General features: G+C 44.0%; 1 protein-coding gene across 6 annotated transcripts in view; it reads right to left on the reverse strand.

Annotated features, from left to right (window-relative positions):
• TCF12 (transcription factor 12) overlaps positions 1-23,070 on the reverse strand; it is a 367,927-nt gene that overhangs the window by 136,169 nt on the left and 208,688 nt on the right. For all 6 annotated transcript variants that reach the window (XM_061595499.1, XM_061595501.1, XM_061595498.1 and 3 more), the window contains exons 8-9: positions 8,701-8,833; positions 1,162-1,214 (exon numbers count right to left, since the gene is read on the reverse strand). In XM_061595499.1, the coding sequence (XP_061451483.1) occupies positions 1,162-1,214; positions 8,701-8,833 (186 nt within the window). The remainder of the gene's footprint in view (positions 1-1,161; positions 1,215-8,700; positions 8,834-23,070) is intronic.

Consider the following 23,070-nt stretch of genomic DNA (forward strand, 5'->3'; position numbering starts at 1 on the left):
GTGGTGTACATTACACTGATTTAACTTAAGCTGGTGTAAATTACACTGGGTTCCCATAGTTAGAACTGCTCCCTAAGTTAGCCACAGAAAATCATTCCTACAATTTTAAGTTTGTATTTGCTCTTTATGCATTCTAACTCCCTTTTACTCTCTGCATTACCACAGGTTCCTCTGAAGCCCTCCTCTCCGTAAGCATTCCTCCTTTTCACATTAATCAATCAATCAATCAATCAATTAATTATATTTGTATCCTACTTTTCCTCCAAGGAGCTGAAGATGGCATTCTCTCCTCCTAAATTTATCCTCACAACAATCCTGCGAGGTAGGCTAGGCTGAGAGACAGTGACTGGCCCAAGATCACCCAGAGAGCTGCATAGCCAAGAAGGGATTTGAACCCTGGTCTCCCAGATCCCAGCCTGACATTCTAACCACTACGCTACAATGATTCTCTTTACTTCACAAAGCATACTCACCTCATCCCTCTTTCTGTGCATACAGCAGAGGCCTGCAACTCCTACCACAGTTTGCCTCATCTTTTTCTGCTTTCCCACCTAGAGATCTTTCAACAGTTGCAGCCCTCCTTCTCTCTGCATCTGACAGCACACTCCTCTCTTTCTGCACCCTCTGTTAATCCCTCATTCTCACCCCATTTCTTAGATTTCAGTTGTTTTAGTATCTCTCTCCCCTTCTTCCCACTGACTTGGGTGGCAACAGCACACAAGACATTCCCTCTCCTAACAATTCATACAGTAAGGGAAACTCAGTAAAAGTGGGCTATTCAACCTGTTTGTCTAGCTGCACCCGGGAGGTCAGGAGGTGCAAACAGTTTTTGAGATGGCCACAACTGGTAGGTAGTTCTTATGTTGTGTAGGCCTTAGTTAGACTTTATAACAAGGGTGAGTAACCTAGGGTCCTCCAGATGTTGGAATCCTATCAGTGTCAGCCAGGTTGGTCAATAGTCAAGGCTGATTGGAGTTGGAGACCAACAACTTCTGCAGGGCCACAGGTTAGCCTCCCCTGCTGTAGAACTTGCAGCTGATCAATTTTACTCTTCATGACTGATACATCAAAGAAAGCAATCCAATGATAACTAGACAGATTGTATATTAAAGTAGGCAGTTCATTTATTTACTGAAAGATAGAATAACCAACAATACTTACAGAAGAAGGCAAACCAGGGGGCACCTTCCTTACTTTCTTGGTCTGCAGAGAATCTGCACATAAAAAGCCACATTTTATCACCCAGCAGCATGATGTGTATTAACAGAGTAAGTAGCATTACTGAAGAAAAACTGCTTAAATGAGAAAAGCATTCGAATATGTAGTTCTAAAGAGCAGAATAGTAGCAAGCAGCAAGTGTTATAAAACCCTTTTGCCTAGCTACTTTTAAGACCAGTATTTAAAGGACACTATGAATTAAATATTCTCGAGATCTAGTTTAAAGCTTGAACCAGTGGCCTGGCCCAGTAAACCAATCCAAGTATTTTACCCTCATCCAGAACAAGAAACTAAATAGCACTCAAATATTTGTATTTTCAAAATTATCACTACATAACCAATGAAGAAAAAGACATACATGCTTAGGGAGAAGAGATCTAAGTACAAGGATACTGTTGCATAATTGAAATGAGCCTCTCCGTCTGAAACAGGTTAACTGGACCAGGCCAACTGGGAACAATATGGGACATTATGACTCAGAGGCAGTGGGTGACTTTTGTTTTAAACTCACAGCAATGCCATTGGAGAACACTTAGAATCCAAGACTGTCAGTAATATCCATTGTGCATGGTTGTACCTAGCACTCATCATCATCATCATCATCATGGCATTATTACTAATTACATCATCATTAATTACAGTAGGGCCCCGCTTTATTATTTATTTATTAATTATCATCATTATTAATTACAGTAGGGTTCCGCTTTACAACGCTTTGCTTTACAGCGATTCGCTAATGCAACGGTCTCAATTAGACTAAAGCCCCACTCATACGGTGCTTGTTCCCCTTTTACGGCAGTTTTCGGGCATCGCACGCCATTCTATTCAATGAGTTCTGCTTTACAGTGGTTTTTGCTTTACAGCGGGGGTCTGGAACGTAATGTACATTTATATTTCACCCTTCCTCCCAGAAGGAGCTCAGGGCAGTAAACAAAAGCACTAAAAACATCTTAAAAGCAAAACATCTTTAAAAAAAATCTTTTAAAAAAATCTAAAAACAATTCCAACACAGATGCAAACTGTGATAAGGTCTCTACTTAAAAGGCTTGATGAAAGAGGAAGGCCTTCAATAGATGCTGAAAACAGACTGAGCCTTTCTAATATTTAAGGGGAGTGAATTCCAAAGGGTAGGTGCCACAACACTAAAGGTCCTCTACCTATGTTGTGTGGAATGGACCTCCGGACAAGATGGTATCTGCAGGAGGCCCTCAACTGCAGAGCGCAGTGATTGACTGAGTATATAAGGGGTAAGACAATCTTTCAGGTATCCTGGTCCCAAGTTGTATAGGGCTTTATGCACCAAAACCAGCACCTTGAACAATAAAACATTGCAATGCCCACCTCACCACATCAGCTCAGAAGGATACAATGGTCAATGGTAACAAAAGCTCCTGAGAGGTCCAGAATTACAGGGTTGCAACCCCCCCGTCCTCCTAATAAAGGTCATCCATTCGGGCGGCCAAAGCAGATTCAGCCCCGTAACCATGCCTGAATCCAGACTGGAATGGGTCAAGATAACATTTCATCCAAGAGTACTTGCAACTGCTCTGCCATAATCCTGCCAAACATCTTCCCTACAATAGGGGTATTTGTGACTGAGTGGTAGTTGTCACAAACCAACGGGTCAAGGGTAGGCTTTTTCGGAGTGGTCAGGGCAGCTGGGACCACTCCCAGCACTTACCGTGAATGGGCCTTCTAGAGTGGCAAAGAGATATATAGTGAGGGCCTCTACCTTGACTAACCCGTTTGTTGTCTGTTTCTAAGGTGGCGACGTTTTTTTAAAGACATACCCAGACCTGCTTAGTTCCAGCTAGGTAGTGCACTCATGGACTTATGTGCTTTTAGACGGTACCTTGGGGCCAATTTTAGCGCTGCAAGTGTTAAGTTGGAAATGTAGATTGCGATGGTTATTGTTATTTAACTCTTGTAAATTGTGTTTTGTAAATCGTATTGCTTTATTGTATTGCTTTATTGTTTTATTGATGTATTCTTATAATGTATTTTGATACTTGTGTCTTCTGTAAGCCGCCTTGAGGGCCTTGGGCCGAAAGGCAGGGTATGTATGTATGTATGTATGTATGTATGTATGTATGAATGAATGAATGAATGAATGATGATAACGATAATAATAATAATATCCACATGATGGGTTGTGTTCTGTGATTTGCCCAAGGCAAGCTCTCCCTTATGCTCCTCCCTCAGATGCTCAGTTCCATCTGAGGCCATGCTAAGATTCAGAAACTGAGAATGAACTAAAGAAAAAAACAGCTAGAGTAATACGGGGAAAGAGTAAGGAGAGTGTAACTGGCATAAGGGTTTCTGACCACAGATACAGAGAACAGTGAAGAAAACAGCTACTAGAGAAAAAAGTAAGGGTGTGGCCATGGATGTTTCCCTTTGCCAATCTAGAAGGTCCAGTAACAGTAAATACCCAATGTTCCTTTCTCCAACTGGCATGAGATACATCCATGTGGTAGGACACACACAACCTGCAATGAACTAAGGGTGGAACTAAAGAGTAACTTTTCAAACAGATAAGAGAATGTTCTGTAGAACTCTCTGCCCAAAGGAGGCTTCAGCTTAAGAATAAAGGTCTAACTTGTACAGTAGGTTCCAGACCCCCGCCGAAAAGTGAAAACCGCCAAAAAGCGGATCAGCTGTAGTGCAGTTGATCTGATCACGCTGGAGGAGGGGAAGATCAGCTGTATAGTGCTACAGCTGATCTCCTCTTCTGGCGCGATCAGCTCGAGCGGGAGTCTGATCGCCCAGAGGAGGAGGAGATCAGCTGTAGCGCTCTACAGCTGATCTTCCCCTCCTCTGGAGAGATCAGGTGGAGAGCGGGGAGCTCCAGCCTCCCCTCCAGCTGATCGCCCCGCTGGCACTTTATTAGCGGGGCGCCGAGAAGTGGGGCCCTACTGTAATGCCAAAGTCCACGTGGCTGCATGGCAAATGTCAAGGATACAGGTGTTAGTGGTGGCTACAGATCCAGTGGAAGGTGAAAAGGCACAGACAGGTACTGACATAAGCTAATGCAATGCACACCTTAATACATCTGGTACGTTGCAGGAGAAGTGTCAGAATGCATTTTATACACTCATGTCTTCAAGTTTCTTGACAGAGACTTTACATAAATGGAATCCAGGAAATTTCCCCTATATCTAGCAGCCTTCACTGTGAACATAGCAACCCTCTGGATCACATACTGTTTTGTTGCTTGTAGCAGAAAGCCCCAAATTTCTCTTTCACATTCTAGCACTTCATTTTCTTGAAAAAAGGGGGGCTCTAAATAACTTTATCTAATGTCCTAATATAACTGACATTTGAGTACTTAAGTTCTTTTTATATATTAAGCAGTATAGAGATAGTCTAAATAAATAATACTTAATGAGCCAAATGCTCCAGTGCTGGTTCCCCACAAACACACAATCTATCTTGGGCTGGAATACCATAAAATCTCCATTTCAACATTGAATCCATTTGTTCAAAGCACAATTGTGTAAAAGCTTTTAAATATTCCATTGTCATGGGGAATGACAAGTATTTTTCATGTTGGTGCTAACATTTTGTGCTAGCTTACCATTCCACTGTTCCTGATTATGTGAGGGCAGTTTTCTTAATTTGTACTCCTACATCCAACACCCTTTAATTCTAGTAACTTTCTCCCATGGCTTCAGTGCCTATACAGAGAATCCAAATTTTGGAAGCAGTTTTCAAGGTTTTTGCAACCAAAACATTCTGTGTGCATATGTCCTCTGTTCCCCTAGGTAGATCTTAGGAATCCTACTTTCCACCAGTTGATTAATTCTGCTCCAATAATTAACCATCCTGACATACAGAAAGCCAGATTTCAGCTGAACATCAGGGAAACTGTTAGAGCAGTATGACAATGGAACCAAAGACCTAGGGGGCTGGTGGGCTCTCCAACACTGGAGGCCTTCAAGAAGCAGCTGGACAGCCACCTGTCAGGTATGCTTCAACTTGGATTCTTGCCACTAGCAGGGGATGGACTTGATGGCCTTAAAGGCCCCTTCCAACTCGACTGTTCTATGATTCTATATTAAATCAGAGGCCATTTCCATGTCCAGCTCTATTCCTATTAAATAAGCTGGGGTGGATTTTGAAATCCCAAAAACTGTATGCAGAAAGCAGCTTTGAACACTTTTAATTTTAGAAAGAACTGCAAAGCCCCAAATTTCCACACCAAAGGTTAATATCACTATCATCTTTGGTTTAAATAACTTTAAAAATGGGCATATTGATTCCGGATATATGAAAGTCAGCAGTCTATTTAAAGATTGTAAACAGGCAGCTGATTTTAATTTATTTTTCATTATTTGTAAAGCCCATGATCCTGACAGTAAGATTTTACCTAGTCTAATGAGCCATCTATGTGATTTTTTTCCTTCTGCCAAAAACTACGTCATCATCATTATTATCACTATCTGTCTTACAAGTCAAGCTCTGTTTATTTTAAGGTCATCCATACATTTTATGTATGAACTTCAATTGCGATTTTTGATCTTGTATGAACGTTTTTATGGTTTGAAGGCACCTTGGATCCCATACTGAAAATGGTCTTGTGTTGGGACCTTCCAGTGTCAGATGTGCCCTGCTGTTCCATCTCAGAAATCTGGGCAAGGGAATCTGCATGCACAGTTGGACCCGCCATGGTGTACACGCACAAAGTAGATGGGTGCAGTAACCAGAGTGTCACACAGGCATTGAAAGAGGAGTATTTCATTGCAGTAGAGCCTTTTTTTTTGTTTTAAATTAACCCTGCCTACTGTGCGAGATGGAGGAAAGGGGAGAAAACAGCATGGAAATGGAAAGGAACAGTATCACAGATAGTCAGTAGCAGAAAATAACTAGGGCAGAGAAAAAGAGCGGGGGAAGCAACACAAACAAAATGGCGGAGGGAGAAGGGGGGGAAGAAAACCAAAATGGCAGCCAAGGCGAAAAATGGCAGGAAAAGACAAGGTAGAGAAGCTGAAGCAGGGAGAGGAGCCCAAGCTTCAAAAAATCATCGGCTACCAACTACCACCATAAGCAGCCGCCATCACGTAAGTGGCACCTGCCACCTCGGCCAGAGCCCAGAGCTGCAGCCACAAACCCTGGACAAAACACAGGCAGGAAAAGTAGCTCCACTGCTTCATCAAGGACCTGGCAAAAACCTGGAGCCGCAGCTACAAGCTCCAGACGCAAGAGCTGGTAAGCCTGGGAGCTGCCAAGAGCTGCAGCCGCAAGCTATAGCAGGCAGAATGGATAAGGACAAGTAAAACAGAGAACCAGGGCTGCAGCCACAAGCCCTGTGAAGGAGGAGGGAGGAGAGCAGAGGGACCTCTAACAGACCCCCACGATGGAAAGGGGTTGAGGCTGGGGGGAGGGGGAGGAAGAAATGAGGGAAACGCCCCTTACAAGATTGACACACACTCCCACACACCACAGGACTCTCTATGACACCACAATTAACACAATTAACTAAAACTCACAACAAAACCCTAGCAGATACAGATTAGCAAGGCTAAGGCTGCAATAGAACTGCCTCCGATGAAAGCAGGGATGAACTGGGGTGACGAACAGAAGCAGCAGCTCAAGTCTCCACTCCTCTGCATTCTTGCCTTCAGATGTCAGGCGGTGCTACAGCCCACCTGATCGCATGCTACCTGAGGGACAAGGGTGTGCTCCAGTCCACTGGAGACAAAAGGGGGCTCCCTTTCCAGTCCCTGGGGCTAGGTTCAAGCACCACGCTTTTTGCCTCACAGTCTCCCCATCCCCGTAAAAAAAAGCAACTTAGTTGGGAGGAAAATGGCGGCTGTGTTCCTGAAGTGCTTGCAAAGTCCACAGTCCAACGGGAGCAATCGGAGGTGCTGCAGACCTTCACAGACTGGCTTAGGTCGAAAGTCCCTCCAGAAATGCACTGATACTTCCTCTTTCCAACAGTGACCAGGAGGAATGGGGATCTGAGGTCCTGCAGACCTTCATGGAGTGGGCAAGGTCCCTCCCAAAAAGCACTGGGCGCTTCTGTTTTCCAAACATGACTAGGTGGAATGGGGAGGGGTGTGGCTGCTTGCCTCAAGAAGCTCGCTGGGCACAGGTGGTTTTTGATGCGGCTCCTTTCTCTTTAGATCTTGCATTCTTCTTCCTTTAGGGTCCTTCTTGTCCAAGAGTGCCATACTGAAGCAGTGGGAGAAAAACAGAACAGCAGGAAGGAGATCGAATAAAGAAGGGATGCTTTTTTTAATGGATGAAGAAAAAAGGGAAAAAAGTAAAGCTTCCTGTAAGGAGGAGATATTCAATGGAAACAGAGAAGAAGCTACAAGCAGCAAAAAATAAGAGAGAAGTCTGAGCAAGAAGCAGTAAGGAGTGTGAGGGAGAGACAGAGAGGACCACATCTGCTTTGGGAAAAGGCAAGAACTGAACTGAGGAACTGAGGGAGGAACATAAAGGAGAAGGCTTCAGGAAATTCAACTGAGCACATGCAATGCCTTGGACAAATCACAGGGCACAACCCATCACAAGGCTGTATCTCATACCAACTAGAGAACAATAGGGGGAGGGGAGAAGGGGGAACAGAATGGAACAACTGGAATCCTGAACAGGGAGCTCTCCATCCTGCTACGTTTTGTTGCAAATCCCACTTGCAGCTTTCATAAGACCTTCTATTTTATTGTAACTTCATTACAATATATATGTAACACACACATACACAAGCAAACTATTCATTTTTGTTTTAATTTGGGTGAAATTTATTTTGAGTTTTTGTCTACTATACATTCATCCAGTTTGAACCACAACACAGGTCAACAGTGTGAATGTGACACCTGGATAATTTTTACATCCATGCTTCAGGACAACAGTAGAAGTGAAGACCTGGGCCATCATTTTGTGTCGAAGCTTTTATTTAAAAAGCTATGATGCCTCCCTTCATAGGCAAAGCATTTTCTTCCCTATTCACAGGAGAAGGTGCTGGGTTCCACCTATGGATACTCTGCTTTTAATATTTCAGGCTGATTTGATAGCATTTCAATATAAAACAATTCTAAACTACACCAAGTAACTTTGTGTTCAGGCATGTTGATATAAATTACAATGAATCCTTGTTCTTCCTAACGATTTCTTAAATAATATTTAATGGCTAGTGAATGACTGATACACAGACATGCAAGTAACTGACAAACTAGAATGTAATGCAGAAACTAGAACGCAATATACACAAACAGCAACGACTGGGGAGCAGTTGCAGAAGGAAAAGGCAGCAGCTGCTACTCAATTCTGCAGTGTCAAGCTCCTTGCTCTCTTCTGTAGTCTACTCTTCTCCCTACTTTAATATGAGCTCTACCCCTCCAGATTAAGCAGAATATAAAATAATCTATACATATTCCTTGGGGAAACTAATTTGACATTTCCTTTTAAAAAGTCACAAGCTTGTAAAAATGTGATGTGGGGAAAGTGGCAGTAGCCAACGTAACACGATTTACTCACCAAGAGAAGATGAATCATGTGATCTTCGCCGTGAATTTGTGGTAGGAAATGGGTAATACGGTGTGCCAGCTTTTCCTGAAGATGAAATCTGACTTGGACTTCCAAGCCCAATATCTGACCGAAGCAGACTTGACTGTAAAACAAACCAACAAAAGCAGGACATTAAAAGTTTCTCTTTCTTTACCCAAACTAAGGACTGGTAAACTGTGGTTTAGTGAGATATGCACATGTAGGAAAATACACTCTGAGCCTTAGGCTTACACTCTCCCCCCCCTTCCCCCACACAGCTAGGAGGACAACTTCAGCAGCTTCACCCCCTCCATTCCTTGAATCTCGGCTTGTGTTGTCTGGACTGTTGGAAGTGGGGCAAGAACAACTCCTGTTTTGTTCTTTTGTTTATGTTCCAGAAGGCAGATAGAGCGAGGGTCCTCCAGATGGATAGGCTTTGTTTACCTTTTACCTGTGATGCTCCGACTGACTTCCTTCCATCGCCCTTTCCTCAGAGAGGAGACACCTTTGTCTCTGCTCTCGCCCTCCCAAACCTGGGCTTTGCGCCTCCAACTTAGTTAGTTAGAACTAGGTATGCCTTTCTATCTACTATATATTTCTATAAATAAAGTAGCTTTTCTTATTTTACTAAGTCTTAAGTCTCAGTGATCCTGATGCAGGGTAAAAGCCTGCTTTCTTAGGTAAACACACACCGGCACACACATATCAGACCGTTGACGCTCTCTGCTAACATCTATACAAAATTACATAACATGGACCAGGGATTGGTTTTTAAGAATGTCTGGTGCGCATTGGGACTTGTGGTGTAGAGCGCAGAGAGCCCAAGAGTAGGCAAAGCCAGAGCCAATGACAAGCGGAGCCACTTTTGTCCCCATCCTCTTCCCTGTTGAGTTCCACAAGGGCAACACTGAGACTCAGGAGGAAAAACCAGTGCCATCCCATGTACTTGTAGGAAGACGGGTATTTAGTGGCTGGCTGAGGGCAGGCAGAGGTTCATAGGGCAGTGCTCCATTTGCCCTAATGGATCAGCCTCCACTGGCTTTTCACAGAATCATAGAATAGTAGAGTTGGAAGGGGCCTACAAGGCCATCAAGTCCAACCACCTGCGCAATGCAGGAATCCAAATCAAAGCATACCCGACACGTTCCTGTCCAGCTGCCTCTTGAAGGCCTCCAGTGTGGGAGAGCCCACCACCTCCCCAGGTCATGGGTTCCACTGCCGTTCTACACTAACAGTTAGGAAGTTTTTTCTGATGTTACAGTTGAAATCTGGCTTCCTACAACTTGAGCATATTATTCCGTGTCCTGCACTCTGGGATGATCGAGAAGAGATCCTCCTCTGTGTGGCAACCTTTCAGCTTAAATCAATATTAGCCCTCCTCGTCATCCAGCACTTCACCCATCCTCCATGACTTCACAAAGATAATAGACAATGGTTCTTTAGCTAATTCCTTCATTACTCTAGGATGCAGTTCATCAGACCCTGCAGACTTGAACTCGTTCAAATTAATTAGTTGTTGATTGACCGTTTGTCTATCAATCGCAAGTTGCAATCCTGTACCTTCAACTTGTAACTTCACATTTGCCAGGAGTCACAGACCCTCTTTTGGGAGAAGACTGAGCCAACGTAGGAACCGAGCACTTCTGCCTTTACTTTGTCATCTGTTTAATATTACTTTATTAATTAAATTTATATCCTGCCCTTCCTCCTAGAAGGAGCAACAAAAACCCTAAAATGATGTTATAATTTTGCCAACCATCAGCTGAACCACCAATTCTTTTCTCTGTCTTTTACTATGGATGTACCTGAAGAAAGCTTTTTGTTGCTTTTAGCATCCATGGCTAACCTCAGCTCATCCTCAGCTTTTATTATTATTATTATTATTATTATTATTATTATCATTATCATTATTATTATTATTTACATTTATACCCTGCCTTTCATATCCAGGCAGACCAGACATGATCCTGCAGCTGGCCTTATGTGCCTTCAGACCATAGCCTGGGACTTTAGCCTTCGTGGAACCATCCCTGCAATTCTTTGCTACCTGTCTGTACTCTTCCTTTGTGGCCTGGCCTCCCTTCCATTCCCTGTATGTGTCCTTTATGTTTTCAGGTCACCTCTAAGCTTTTTGTGGAGCCACACAGACTTCTTCTACTGTCTTCCACCTTTTTGCCATGCTGGAATTGTTTGCAATTGTACCTTTAGAATTTCCTTTATTAGAAACTCCCACCCATCTTGGACTCCTTTTCTCATTAGGGTCACTTGCTGTGGGACCTTACTTAACATAGGCAATTAACGAATTCTGATCAGTTTCAAAACAAGTCAACTTCATCCATAGTTTCTGATGATGACTTGCCAAACTAACAAGATAAGTCAATTTTAAGAGAAAGAGGAACTAAATGCTGCTGAAGTCCACCTGCTGGATGCACAGGAAGAGAAGTGGGGAAGTGTAGGAGGCAGCTCCTTCTTGTGCACATGCCATGCTAAAAGCAAGACGTTATGAGCACAACACTGAACTGAGCCTAAACCCCAAATGGTGTTGCTATGAAATCAACCATTAACTGGTAAAAATTGTATTTCTAGCTTGAAATACAGATTATGGTTCAAAGAAAGATTAGGAAATAATATGATGATGATGCAGAAATTTCTAGCTTATTTTTCAGAAGACTACACTAGTTTAAAGTATATGTTTGCTTTCATTATCAACATATAAATAAACTATAATGGTAAATGTACCAAGGGCCTAATTTGGTGTAAGACAGCTTCATATATTCATATGTTCACTGCTGAGAGGACGATGTGACTAATGCTCCATACAACTCATACACAGAGTTTTTTTCAATAAGCTCTAAGATAATAGTATGCAGTGGCATTAGTGTCAACAAGACAGCCAACTGCTGTCTTGTTTTGGTCACACTGGGTATCTGGCACACGTGCACCCTCCTGACATCCATCCAGGTAGTGCATGGGTCTAGCAGCCCTCTCCCTTCACAGCTGGCTCATTTCTCCAGAAACAATCTGGCTGTGAGACAAAGCGGAAGATTCAGGGTAGGCTGACTCTGCACCAGGGAGATAATGCATATGCATTACCTTTGCCTATGCATCCCCCCTGCAAACAAAGGAACTTGTATCCTGGGAACTAACACCTTCCTCCCCTTCCAGCACTGCTTCTAGGCAAGGGTGGACAATTCATATTTTAAGCAGTAGGCAAGAATTGTATCTTTGATACAGTTTTCAGCAGCTGCCCCAGGAGCTACTAAAGCAGAGAAATTCTGATGCCATTTTAGGAAAATAATTTCAGAACACTTGAATTGTTGTGGGGAGGGGAGAAGTTCAAATGTAGAAGTAAATCCTGGTGCAGAAATCTGTAATTTTCCTGACATGATAAACTGAACTCATTATCAATAACTAGCAATGTTTGTGTAGTGATGGAAGATGGCACCACCGATCCATTGACTGATGGACTAATGGCAAATGTACAACCAGAAAATTATCATAGTTTGCCCAGCCCCTTCTCACTTTTTTTGGGGGGGGGGATGGCTCCTGTGGTAAACTAGCACAGTGTCACGCCAACTTTCTAGATTCCTAGTGGAGCTGGAGCAGATTGTGTTATTTTTTAAAAGACCTTCCTCTAAAAATCTGATTTCATTTTCTGTACAATTGCTGATGCCTGAAAAAGTTTTACCCGGGTTTATTTGAACTACTACAGTATGCCAAATCAAAATCAATACAGATGTAATTAACAACTCACATTGATTTTTCTGCCTAGGAGAACCAACTGAAAAGCAATATTAAGATCTATCCTGTCCTGAGGGCATCAGATGGAGATGGAATGCTCCACTCCAAGGATGATGATAAAACAAACAAGCTTTGTATTATCAATACCAGGCTCACTCTTGACCAATTGCCTGAGGTCTTTTCAAAAAAGATCAGTTTGCTGACATGATACACACAGCTTAGTTCCTAATGCACTTATAACTGAATTGGAGACTTCTAGCAAGCTGGAACCTCATCTGCTAAACTCATATCCAATTACTAAAGGATAATCAATGACAGGCTATCCTTTTGGAATACTGACCTGCACTGCCTGGATTACTGTCCTCACAAATAAGTGCTCGCTTCTGTAAACTAATTCAAATATACCTAGCTAATCTACAAATAACCTCCAACAGACATCCAAAGAAAAAAGTCAGTGACTACACAAATACTCTATTACTTACTGACCATTGAAAGGCCAGAGAATATTTGAAATGCCTAGGCGCTGGCATCCCCCAAACAAATGTGTTTTAATTCAAAAGGCAAAGCAATTAAAGCTAATGATGAACTAAATATTAAATGTATTCCGAAGTATGAGTTTGGATATCCATAGAACCTGGAACCTCAAATTATTTGGACACAGTCGAAAGAATTATTCCACGGGCATATCTAACAGGAAAAGGTAAGATTTTAAAAGTTCACAAATACATTTCCTACCATCGTAGAATGTTAGCAATTGATTTTTTTCTTTATATAATGAGTTTGAAGACGTTCAATTTTTAAATGTATGCACTTTTAACATTTTGGCTAACCCTCAAGCTGTATTCTTGTTGGCTAATTTTAGAATGTTGACATCCTTTTAAATAAAGCAAGGATGTCCTCTGCAGCAATGCCCCCAGCTGCTGCCATTTGAAGAACATTCCCTTGTCTTTTTCTTCCACAGCACTGGAAAACAGACACAACATCAAGCAAGGAGAGGGCTTCTTGCCCTGCAGCAAGGCTACCCACCCAGCACCAAAAGAAACCCCTTCTCTCAATTACCTTACTCTGCACTCAACGGATACGAAAGTCTGATTGAGTATTAGGGCTGCAGTCACTCTCACTGCTCAAACAAATGTTGAGCAACCCACAAGCTTTTATTGATTTAACTCAGCATGTTCTTTTGCATTTGCTGTATGAAATTTGGTATGATGAACTTATTTTAAAATCTTATATCCTGCTTTGTTCCAAAATGTGTTCAAGGTGACTTACAATAAACATCACAAAATATATAAAAAGATATACATTAAACCATTCATAAAACAATTGTTATAATCAAACAGTATTAACGTAACAAACCAAAACCATCAAGAGGGAGCAGCATTAAGGTGACAAACATGGAAGGTTGATAGAAATTGTTTTAAATTACAATATTGGGTTGTATCCAACCAAGTTCTACTCACAGTAACCTACTGAAATTAATGGACCCTAACCTCCTCATGACTATTAATTTCACTGGAATTACTCTGAGTAGGACTAATATTGAATACAGCCCACTATGTACAAGATTTAAATGCAACACTTTCAACTTTGGGCTCCTGCTGGGAGGAAGGGCTGTTGTCGGGAGAGAGACAGGAGGAGTGTGACTCTGCTGATTCTCCTTGATCTCTCAGCGGCTTTCGATACCATCAACCATGGCATCCTTCTGGGGAGACTAGCTGAGTTGAGAGTGGAAGGTACTCCATTGCGGTGCTTCCATTCCTACTTGGCAGGTCGCCTCCAGAAGGTGGTGCTTGGGGAACACTGCTCGGCACACTGGACTCTCCAGTATGGGGTTCCGCAGGGGTCAGTTCTGTCCCCCATGCTGTTCAACATCTACATGAAACCATTGGGTGCGGTCATCAGGAGCTTTGGAGTGCGTTCCCATCAGTATGCTGATGACACGCAGCTCTACTTCTCCTTTTCATCTTCTTCACGTGAGGCTGTCAATGTGCTGAACCGGTGCCTGGCTGCGACAATGTACTGGATGAGGGCTAATAAACTGAGGCTCAATCCAGACAAGACTCAGATGCTGCTAGTGGGTGGTTCTTCTGACCGGATGGTGGATGTCCAACCTGTTCTGGATGGGGTTGCACTCCCCCTGAAGGAGCAGGTTCGTAGCTTGGGGGTTCTCCTAGAACCATCTCTGTCACTTGAGGCTCAGGTAGCCTTGGTGGCACGGAGTGCTTTCTACCAACTTCGGTTGGTGGCCCAGCTACACCCCTATCTGGACAGGGATAACCTGGCTTCAGTTGTGCATGCTCTGGTAACCTCCAAATTAGATTACTGCAATGCACTCTACGTAGGGCTGCCTTTGAAGATGGTTCGAAAACTGAAGCTTGTGCAAAATGCAGCAGTCAGATTGGTAACAGGGACCAGACGGTCTGAACATATAAAACCGATTCTGGCCCGCTTGCATTTGCTGTCTGTATGTTTCAGAGCTCAATTCAAGGTGCTGGTTTTGACCTATAAAGCCTTACACAACTTGGGACCACAATACCTGATGGAACGCCTCTCCCGATACGAACCCACCCGTACACTACATTCAAGATCAAAGGCCCTTCTCCAGGTGCCTACTCCAAGGGAAGCTCGGAAGGTGGCAACAAGGGAGAGGGCCTTCTCAGTGGTGGCCCCCAAATAATGGAATGATGTCATAAGAACATAAGAACATAAGAAGAGCCTGCTGGAACAGGCCAGTGGCCCATCTAGTCCAGCATCCTGTTCTCACAGTGGCCAACCAGGTGCCTGGGGGAAGCCCGCAAGCAGGACCCGAGTGCAAGAACACTCTCCCCTCCTGAGGCTTCCGGCAACTGGTTTTCAGAAGCATGCTGCCTCTGACTAGGGTGGCAGAGCACAGCCATCATGGCTAGTAGCCATTGATAGCCCTGTCCTCCATGAATTTGTCTAATCTTCTTTTAAAGCCATCAAAGCTGGTGGCCGTTACTGTGTCTTGTGGGAGCAAATTCCATAGTTTAACTATGCACTGAGTAAAGAAGTACTTCCTTTTGTCTGTCCTGAATCTTCCAACATGCAGCTTCTTTGAATGTCCACAAGTTCTAGTATTATGAGAGAGGGAGAAGAACTTTTTTCTATCCACTTTCTCAATGCCATGCATAATTTTATACACTTCTATCAGGTCTCCTCTGACCCGCCTTTTCTCTAAACTAAAAAGCCCCAAATGCTGCAACCTTTCCTCATAAGGGAGTCGCTCCGTCCCCTTGATCATTCTGGTTGCCCTCTTCTGAACCTTTTCCAACTCTATAATATCCTTTTTCAGATGAGGCAACCAGAACTGTACACAGTATTCCAAATGCGACCGCACCAAAGATTTATACAACGGCATTATGATATCGCCTGTTTTATTTTCAATACCTTTCCTAATTATCCCTAGCATGGAATTTGCCTTTTTCACAGCTGCCGGACACTGGGTCGACATTTTCATCATGCTGTCCACTACAACCCCGAGGTCTCTCTCCTGGTCGGTCACCGCCAGTTCAGACCCCATGAGCATATATGTGAAATTAAGATTTTTTGCTCCAATATGCATAATTTTACACTTGTTTATATTGAATTGCATTTGCCATTTTTCCGCCCATTCACTCAGTTTGGAGAGGTCTTTTTGGAGCTCTTCGCAATCCCTTTTTGTTTTAACAACCCTGAACAATTTAGTGGCGTCAGCAAACTTGGCCACTTCACTGCTCACTCCTAATTCTAGGTCATTAATGAACAAGTTGAAAAGTACAGGTCCCAATACCGATCCTTGAGGGACTCCACTTTCTACAGCCCTCCATTGGGTGAACTGTCCGTTTATTCCTACTCTCTGCTTTCTGCTTCTTAACCAATTCCTTATCCACAAGAGGACCTCTCCTCTTATTCCATGACTGCTAAGCTTCCTCAGAAGTCTTTGGTGAGGTACCTTGTCAAACACTTTTTGAAAGTCTAAGTACACTATGTCCACTGGATCACCTCTATTTATTTATTTATTTATTTATTTATTTATTACAATTTATATACCGCCCTTAGCGAAATAGCATCTATATGCTTGTTGACACTCTCAAAGAATTCTAGTAGGTTACTGAGACAGGACTTTCCCTTGCAGAAGCCATGCTGGCTCTGCTTCAGCAAGGTTTGCTCTTCCATGTGCTTAGTTAATCTAGCTTTAATCATACTTTCTACCAGTTTTCCAGGGACAGAAGTTAAGCTAACTGGCCTGTAATTTCCGGGATCCCCTCTGGATCCCTTTTTGAAGATTGGCGTTACACTTGCCACTTTCCAGTCCTCAGGCACGGAGGAGGACCCGAGGGACAAGTTACATATTTTAGTTCGCAGATCAGCAATTTCACCTTTCAGTTCTTTGAGAACTCTCGGGTGGATGCCATCCGGGCCCGGTGATTTGTCAGTTTTTATATTGTCCATTAAGCCTAGAACTTCCTCTCTCGTTACCACTATTTGTCTCAGTTCCTCAGAATCCCTTCCTGCAAATGTTAGTTCAGGTTCAGGGATCTGCCCTATATCTTCCACTGTGAAGACAGATGCAGAGAATTCATTTAGCTTCTCTGCAATCTCCTTATCGTCCTTTAGTACACCTTTGACTCCCTTATCATCCAAGGGTCCAAATTGCCTCCCTAGATGGTCTCCTGCTTTGAATGTATTTATAGAATTTTTTGTTGTTGGTTTTTATGTTCTTAGCAATGTGCTCCTCAAATTCTTTTTTAGCATCCCTTATTGTCTTCTTGCATTTCTTTTGCCAGAGTTTGTGTTCTTTTTTATTTTCTTCATTCGGACAAGACTTCCATTTTCTGAAGGAAGACTTTTTGCCTCTAAGAGCTTCCTTGACTTTGCTCGTTAACCATGCTGGCATCTTCTTGGCCCTGGCGGTACCTTTTCTGATCTGCGGTATGCACTCCAGTTGAGCTTCTAATATAGCGTTTTTAAACAACTTCCAAGCATTTTCGAGTGATGTGACCCTCTGGACTTTGTTTTTCAGCTTTCTTTTTACCAATCCCCTCATTTTTGTGAAGTTTCCTCTTTTGAAGTCAAATGTGACCGTGTTGGATTTTCGTGGCAATTGGCCATTTACATGTATGTTTAATTTAATAGCACTATGGGTCACTGACCCCAATCGGTTCGACAACACTGACATCTCGCACCAGGTCCCGGTCCCCACTGAGGATTAAGTCCAGGGTTGCCGTCCCTCTGGTCGGTTCCATGACCAACTGGTCTAGGGAATAGTCATTTAGAATATCTAGAAATTTTGCTTCTTTGTCATGACTGGAACACATATGCGGCCAGTCTATGTCCGGGTAGTTGAAGTCACCCATTACTACCACATTTCCTAGTTTGGATGCTTCCTCAATTTCATATCTCATCTCAAGGTCTCCCTGAGCATTTTGATCAGGGGGACGATAGATCATCCCCAGAATTAAATCCCTCCTGGGGCATGGTATCACCACCCACAACGATTCTGTGGAGGAGTCCGCCTCTTTTGGGGTTTCAAGCTGGCTGGATTCAATGCCTTCTTTCACATATAGAGCAACTCCGCCACCAATACGTCCTTCCCTGTCCTTCCGATATAGTTTATATCCAGGGATAACCATATCCCACTGGTTTTCTCCATTCCACCAGGTCTCCGTTATGCTCACTATATCAATGCTCTCCTCTAAGACCAAGCACTCCAGTTCTCCCATCTTGGTTCGCAGGCTCCTAGCATTAGCATACAGGCACTTGTAAGCAGTGTCTCTCTTCAAGGGTCTTTGGCACTTGTGGTTAGGCCTGTGGTAATTTTGCTCTTCTGAATTTATATCCTGTGCCCCTGCTCTCACAATGCCTACTTCTAGGCCTACCCCTTTTAAAACTTCATCATTTGTTTGGTCTTTATCCCAGGGGGGAGGTTTATTCCGAACCGGACCTTCCTCAGCTCCTGTCGGGTTTTCCCCCTCAATCAGTTTAAAAGCTGCTCTGCCACCTTTTTAATTTTAAGTGCCAGCAGTCTGGTTCCATTCAGGTTCAAGTGGAGCCCGTCCCTTTTGTACAGGCCCGGCTTGTCCCAAAATGTTCCCCAGTGCCTAACAAATCCGAACCCTTCCACCCGACACCATCGTCTCATCCACACATTGAGACTGCAAAGCTGTGCCTGGCTGGCTGGTCCTGCGTGTGGAACCTGTGCTTGACGAGGTGCGCCTGGCGCCAACACTGTTATCTTTTTGGCGCCAGGTCAAGACTTTCCTCTTCTCCCAGGCATTTTAGCATGTGTTTGAAATTGTTTTTATATTGTTTTAAATTTTAAAATTGTGTTTGAAATTGTTTTTAAAATATGTGTTTTAAATTGCATATTTGTTTTAATGTTTTTGATTGCTGTAAACCGCCCAGAGAACTTCGGCTATGGGGTGGTATACAAGTGCAATCAATCAATCAATCAATCAATAAAAACTGCTTAATGAATGCTGCCTTTTGACTAATAAAAGCATATGTATATCAAATATGAAGAATAATGGCACTGAGACATTGTATTATATTGCAAATTCATTCTGTATGGAAATGTTAGGAATGTGTTTACAATTATCACTAAGATGTTAAGAATTCACTCCTGAGAATATCATTAGACAATGAAAACAGTGGAACCTTGAATGAGTAATCAACAGCAACTATCAGAAAATGAGATAGATTAGGAGTCTCTCAAGTGTTTTGTCTTGGGAAGTTTCCATTAAATGTATTATGCTAACTTTACCACATAGCAACCTTATCTTCTTTTTTAAAAGCGGGATATGGGATCTGTCAGAAATCAAACTCTGCTAAGGATGGAAGTTCTAAATTCCTGATTTGCTTAGCTGATAATTTCATCCTCCAGAAGATCAGAAGACCAGCTCCACACCAACAGGAAAGAACTGGTTGATAAACCATGACTTCCTGGGAACTGCACCTCAGTACTATAGGGCCCACCCATGTAGCCGGTCATGCTCTAGATCTTGTGTTCATCTCGAGAGGGGAGGAAAATGCTCTGAAAATGGGGCCTGTTTTCTCTTACCCCGTGTCATGGTCAGATCACTACCTGGTGAATATAGACCTCTCAATGCCACACACCCTCCGCAGGGGACAAGGACCGATTAGGATGGTCCGCCCCAGACGCCTGATGGATCCTATAGGATTCCTGAATGCGCTGGGAGTTTTGGAGCCTGCTGAAGGACGCCCGGTTGAAGCCCTGGTGATGGAATGGAATGGGGAGATCACCAGGGCAATAAACCGGGTGGCTCCGAAACGTCCTCTCCCCCTGAATAGAACTCAGATAGCACCCTGGTATATACCACGGTTGTGGGGTCTGAGACAGGAGGTGAGACGATTAGAGCACCGGTGGCGGAAATCCTGCTCTGAAGATGATCGGACACCGGTTAGAGCAGCAATAGCTGCCTACCAGGTGGCAACAAAGGCAACGAAGAGAGATTTCTTTGCTGCCTCTATTGCGTCCGCAGAGTGTTGTCCCAGGAGGTTGTTCCAAGTGGTCCAAAGCCTGGTCGGTCCAGTTGCCCAGAAACCCATAGAACACTCCAAAGCCTCCTGCAACATATTTGCTAAACACTTAAAGTATGATTCCGTACGCTGTGGATACAGGAAGTGAGCTAGAGTCGGCCAGTTGCATTCCGGTCCGATGGGATCGTTTTCAGCCTCTTCCTTCTGAGGAAGTGGACAAGGTGCTCTCGACTGTGAAGCCAACCACGTGTCTACTAGATCCTTGCCCATCATGGCTCATTATGAGCTGTAAAGAGAGGCTGAGCGAAAGGATCAAGGCAGTGGTAAATGCATCCTTGGAAGAGGGTGCAATGCCATCAGCCCTCAAGGAGGCAATAATCAATCCCATCTTGAAAAAGTCCTCCTTGGATCCTCAAGAGTTAAACAACTTCCGCCCAGTCTCTAACTTACCATTCTTGGGCAAGGTGATTGAGCGAGTGGTGGCCAAACAGTTGCAGGCACACTTGGATGAAACAAATTATTTGGATCCATTCCAGTCGGGTTTCAGGACTGGACATGGAACTGAAACAGCCTTGGTCGCCCTGGTGGATGATATGAGGAGGGCGTTGGATAGGGGAGAACATACCCTCCTCGTCCTCCTGGACCTCTCAGCGGCTTTCGATACTGTTGACCACAGTATCCTCTTAGATCGCCTGGAAGGATTAGGAATAGGGGGCACCGTTTTACAGTGGCTCCGTTCCTATCTTTCTGACAGGCACCAACAGGTGGCTTTGGGGGAGGAGATCTCAGACCCTTGGCCTCTCAATTGTGGAGTGCCACAGGGTTCTATCCTCTCCCCCATGCTATTCAACACCTATGTAAAACCACTGGGGGCCATCATCAGGAGATTTGGGCTGCAGTGTCACCAATATGTGGATGACACTCAACTCTATCTCTTGTTTAAGTCCTCACCAAGGTTGGCTGTAGATACCATGTCCAAGTGCCTGGAATCCGTTAGTGAATGGATGGGAAGGAATAGGCTGAAACTAAACCCTGATAAGACCGAGGTATTGCTCGTCGGAGATAAGAATAAGTTGGGAGATATAGACCTGGTACTTAATGGAGTAAAATTACCCCTGAAACACCAGGTCCGCAGCCTCGGGGTCATTCTCGACTCCCAACTGTCCATGGAGGCCCAGGTTTTGGCAGTGAGCCAGGCAGCTTGGTATCAACTTCATCTGATACGGAAGCTGCGTCCCTACCTTCCTGTCCACCTGCTCCCACGAGTGGTACATGCCCTGGTCTCCTCTCGCTTAGACTACTGTAATGCGCTCTACGTGGGGCTGCCCTTGAAGACGATCCGGAAATTACAGCTGATACAGAATGCGGCAGCTCGTTTAATTGGGAACTGTCGTCACCGTGATCACATCACACCAGTGTTAATAGATCTACACTGGTTACCAGTTGTTTACTGGGCCCAATTCAAGGTGCTGGTACTGACCTTTAAAGCTCTATACGGTTTCGGCCCAGTTTATCTTAAGGAGCGCCTCCAGCATCACCAATTAGGCCGCCTAACTATATCAGCCACACAAGACCTTCTCTCCCCCAGCTGAAAAAGCTAGGCTGGTGCGAACCAGAGAGTGGGCATTTTCAATTGTGGCTCCCACCCTCTGGAACACCCTTCCTTTCGATCTCCGCCATGCCCCCTCCTTGATAGGCTTTCACCGAGCCTTAAAAACCTGGCTGCTCAGACAGGCCTATGGCACTTCTGGGGAGGGTTAGGTTTTTTATGTTGCTGACCACTTGAAAGAGTGGTGTTTTTAATGGTTGAGTATGTTTTTAGTGGTTTTATATTGTATTTTATTGGAAATGTACGTCGCCTAGAGTGGCTGTTAATTGATAGGCGACTAACAAATAAAATTTTATTATATTATTATTGATAAGATTAATGTTGCAGGGAATATTGTGTGGAGGTGACCACATCATCTAGGGATTCATGATAGTGAGGAAAATGGAAACCTGAGCAGTCAAATGTGCACCCTGGATTTCAGGAAAGCTGATTTCAAACAAGTTTAAAGAGATAATGGGTGCAATACATAAAAGGTAAAGGTGTCCCCGCACTTGTAGTGCGAGTCGTTTCCGACTCTTAGGGTGACATCTTGCGACGTTTACTAGGCAGACCGTATATATGGGGTGGGATTGCAAGTTCCTTCCCCGGCCTTTCTTTACCCCCCAGCATATGCCGGGTACTCATTTTACCAACCACGGATGGATGGAAGGCTGAGCGGACCTTGACCCCTTTTACCGGAGATTCGACTTCCTCCTTCCGCTGGAATCGAACTCCGGCCGTGAGCACAGCTTCGGCTGTGTTACTGCCACTTACCACGCTGTGCCACGGAGGGTCACAGAGGGACCAGCAACACTAAATGCCTGGCTTGTGGTTGAGGCCAGCTGACTTCTGTAACACACAGGGGACAACTAGCAGTACTTCTCCAGATGATCTTGGTAATTGGGCTGGAATATAAAGGCTTAAAAAAGGTAAAGGTGTACCCGCACTTATAGTGTGAGTCGTTTCCAACTCTTACGGTGATGTCTTGCGACGTTTACTACACAGACCGTATATATGGGGTGGGATTGCCAGTTCCTACCCCGGCCTTTCTTTACCCCCCAGCATATGCCGGGTAGCGGACCTCGACCCCTTTTACTGGAGATTCGACTTCCTCCTTCCGTTGGAATCGAACTCCGCCCGTGAGCAGAGCTTCGGCTGCGTTACCGCCGCTTACCACTCTGCGCCAGTGGTTTTAGTAGACCATAAACTAAATATGAGACAGCAAAGGAATGCAGCAGCTAAAAAGTTTAATGCAATTTTAGGTTGGATCCACAGAAATCAAGCATCCAGATTGCGAGAAGTTACAGTGTCGCTTTATTTTGTTTTGGTCAGAGTCACCTGCAGTATTGTATACAATTCTGGGCACAGAAGTTTAAGGAGGATATCAACAAACTGGAACATGTCCAGAGGCTGACAAGGATGAGGAGCCTGAGAAAAGAGGCAATATGATAGCAATTTTCAAATATTTGAAGGGCGGTCACATAGATAGGGCAATTTTGTTTTCTATTGCTCAAGAGGGCAGCACCTGAATC

The sequence above is a fragment of the Rhineura floridana genome, chromosome 14 (assembly GCF_030035675.1).
Source record: "Rhineura floridana isolate rRhiFlo1 chromosome 14, rRhiFlo1.hap2, whole genome shotgun sequence".
NCBI lineage: Eukaryota > Metazoa > Chordata > Lepidosauria > Squamata > Rhineuridae > Rhineura > Rhineura floridana.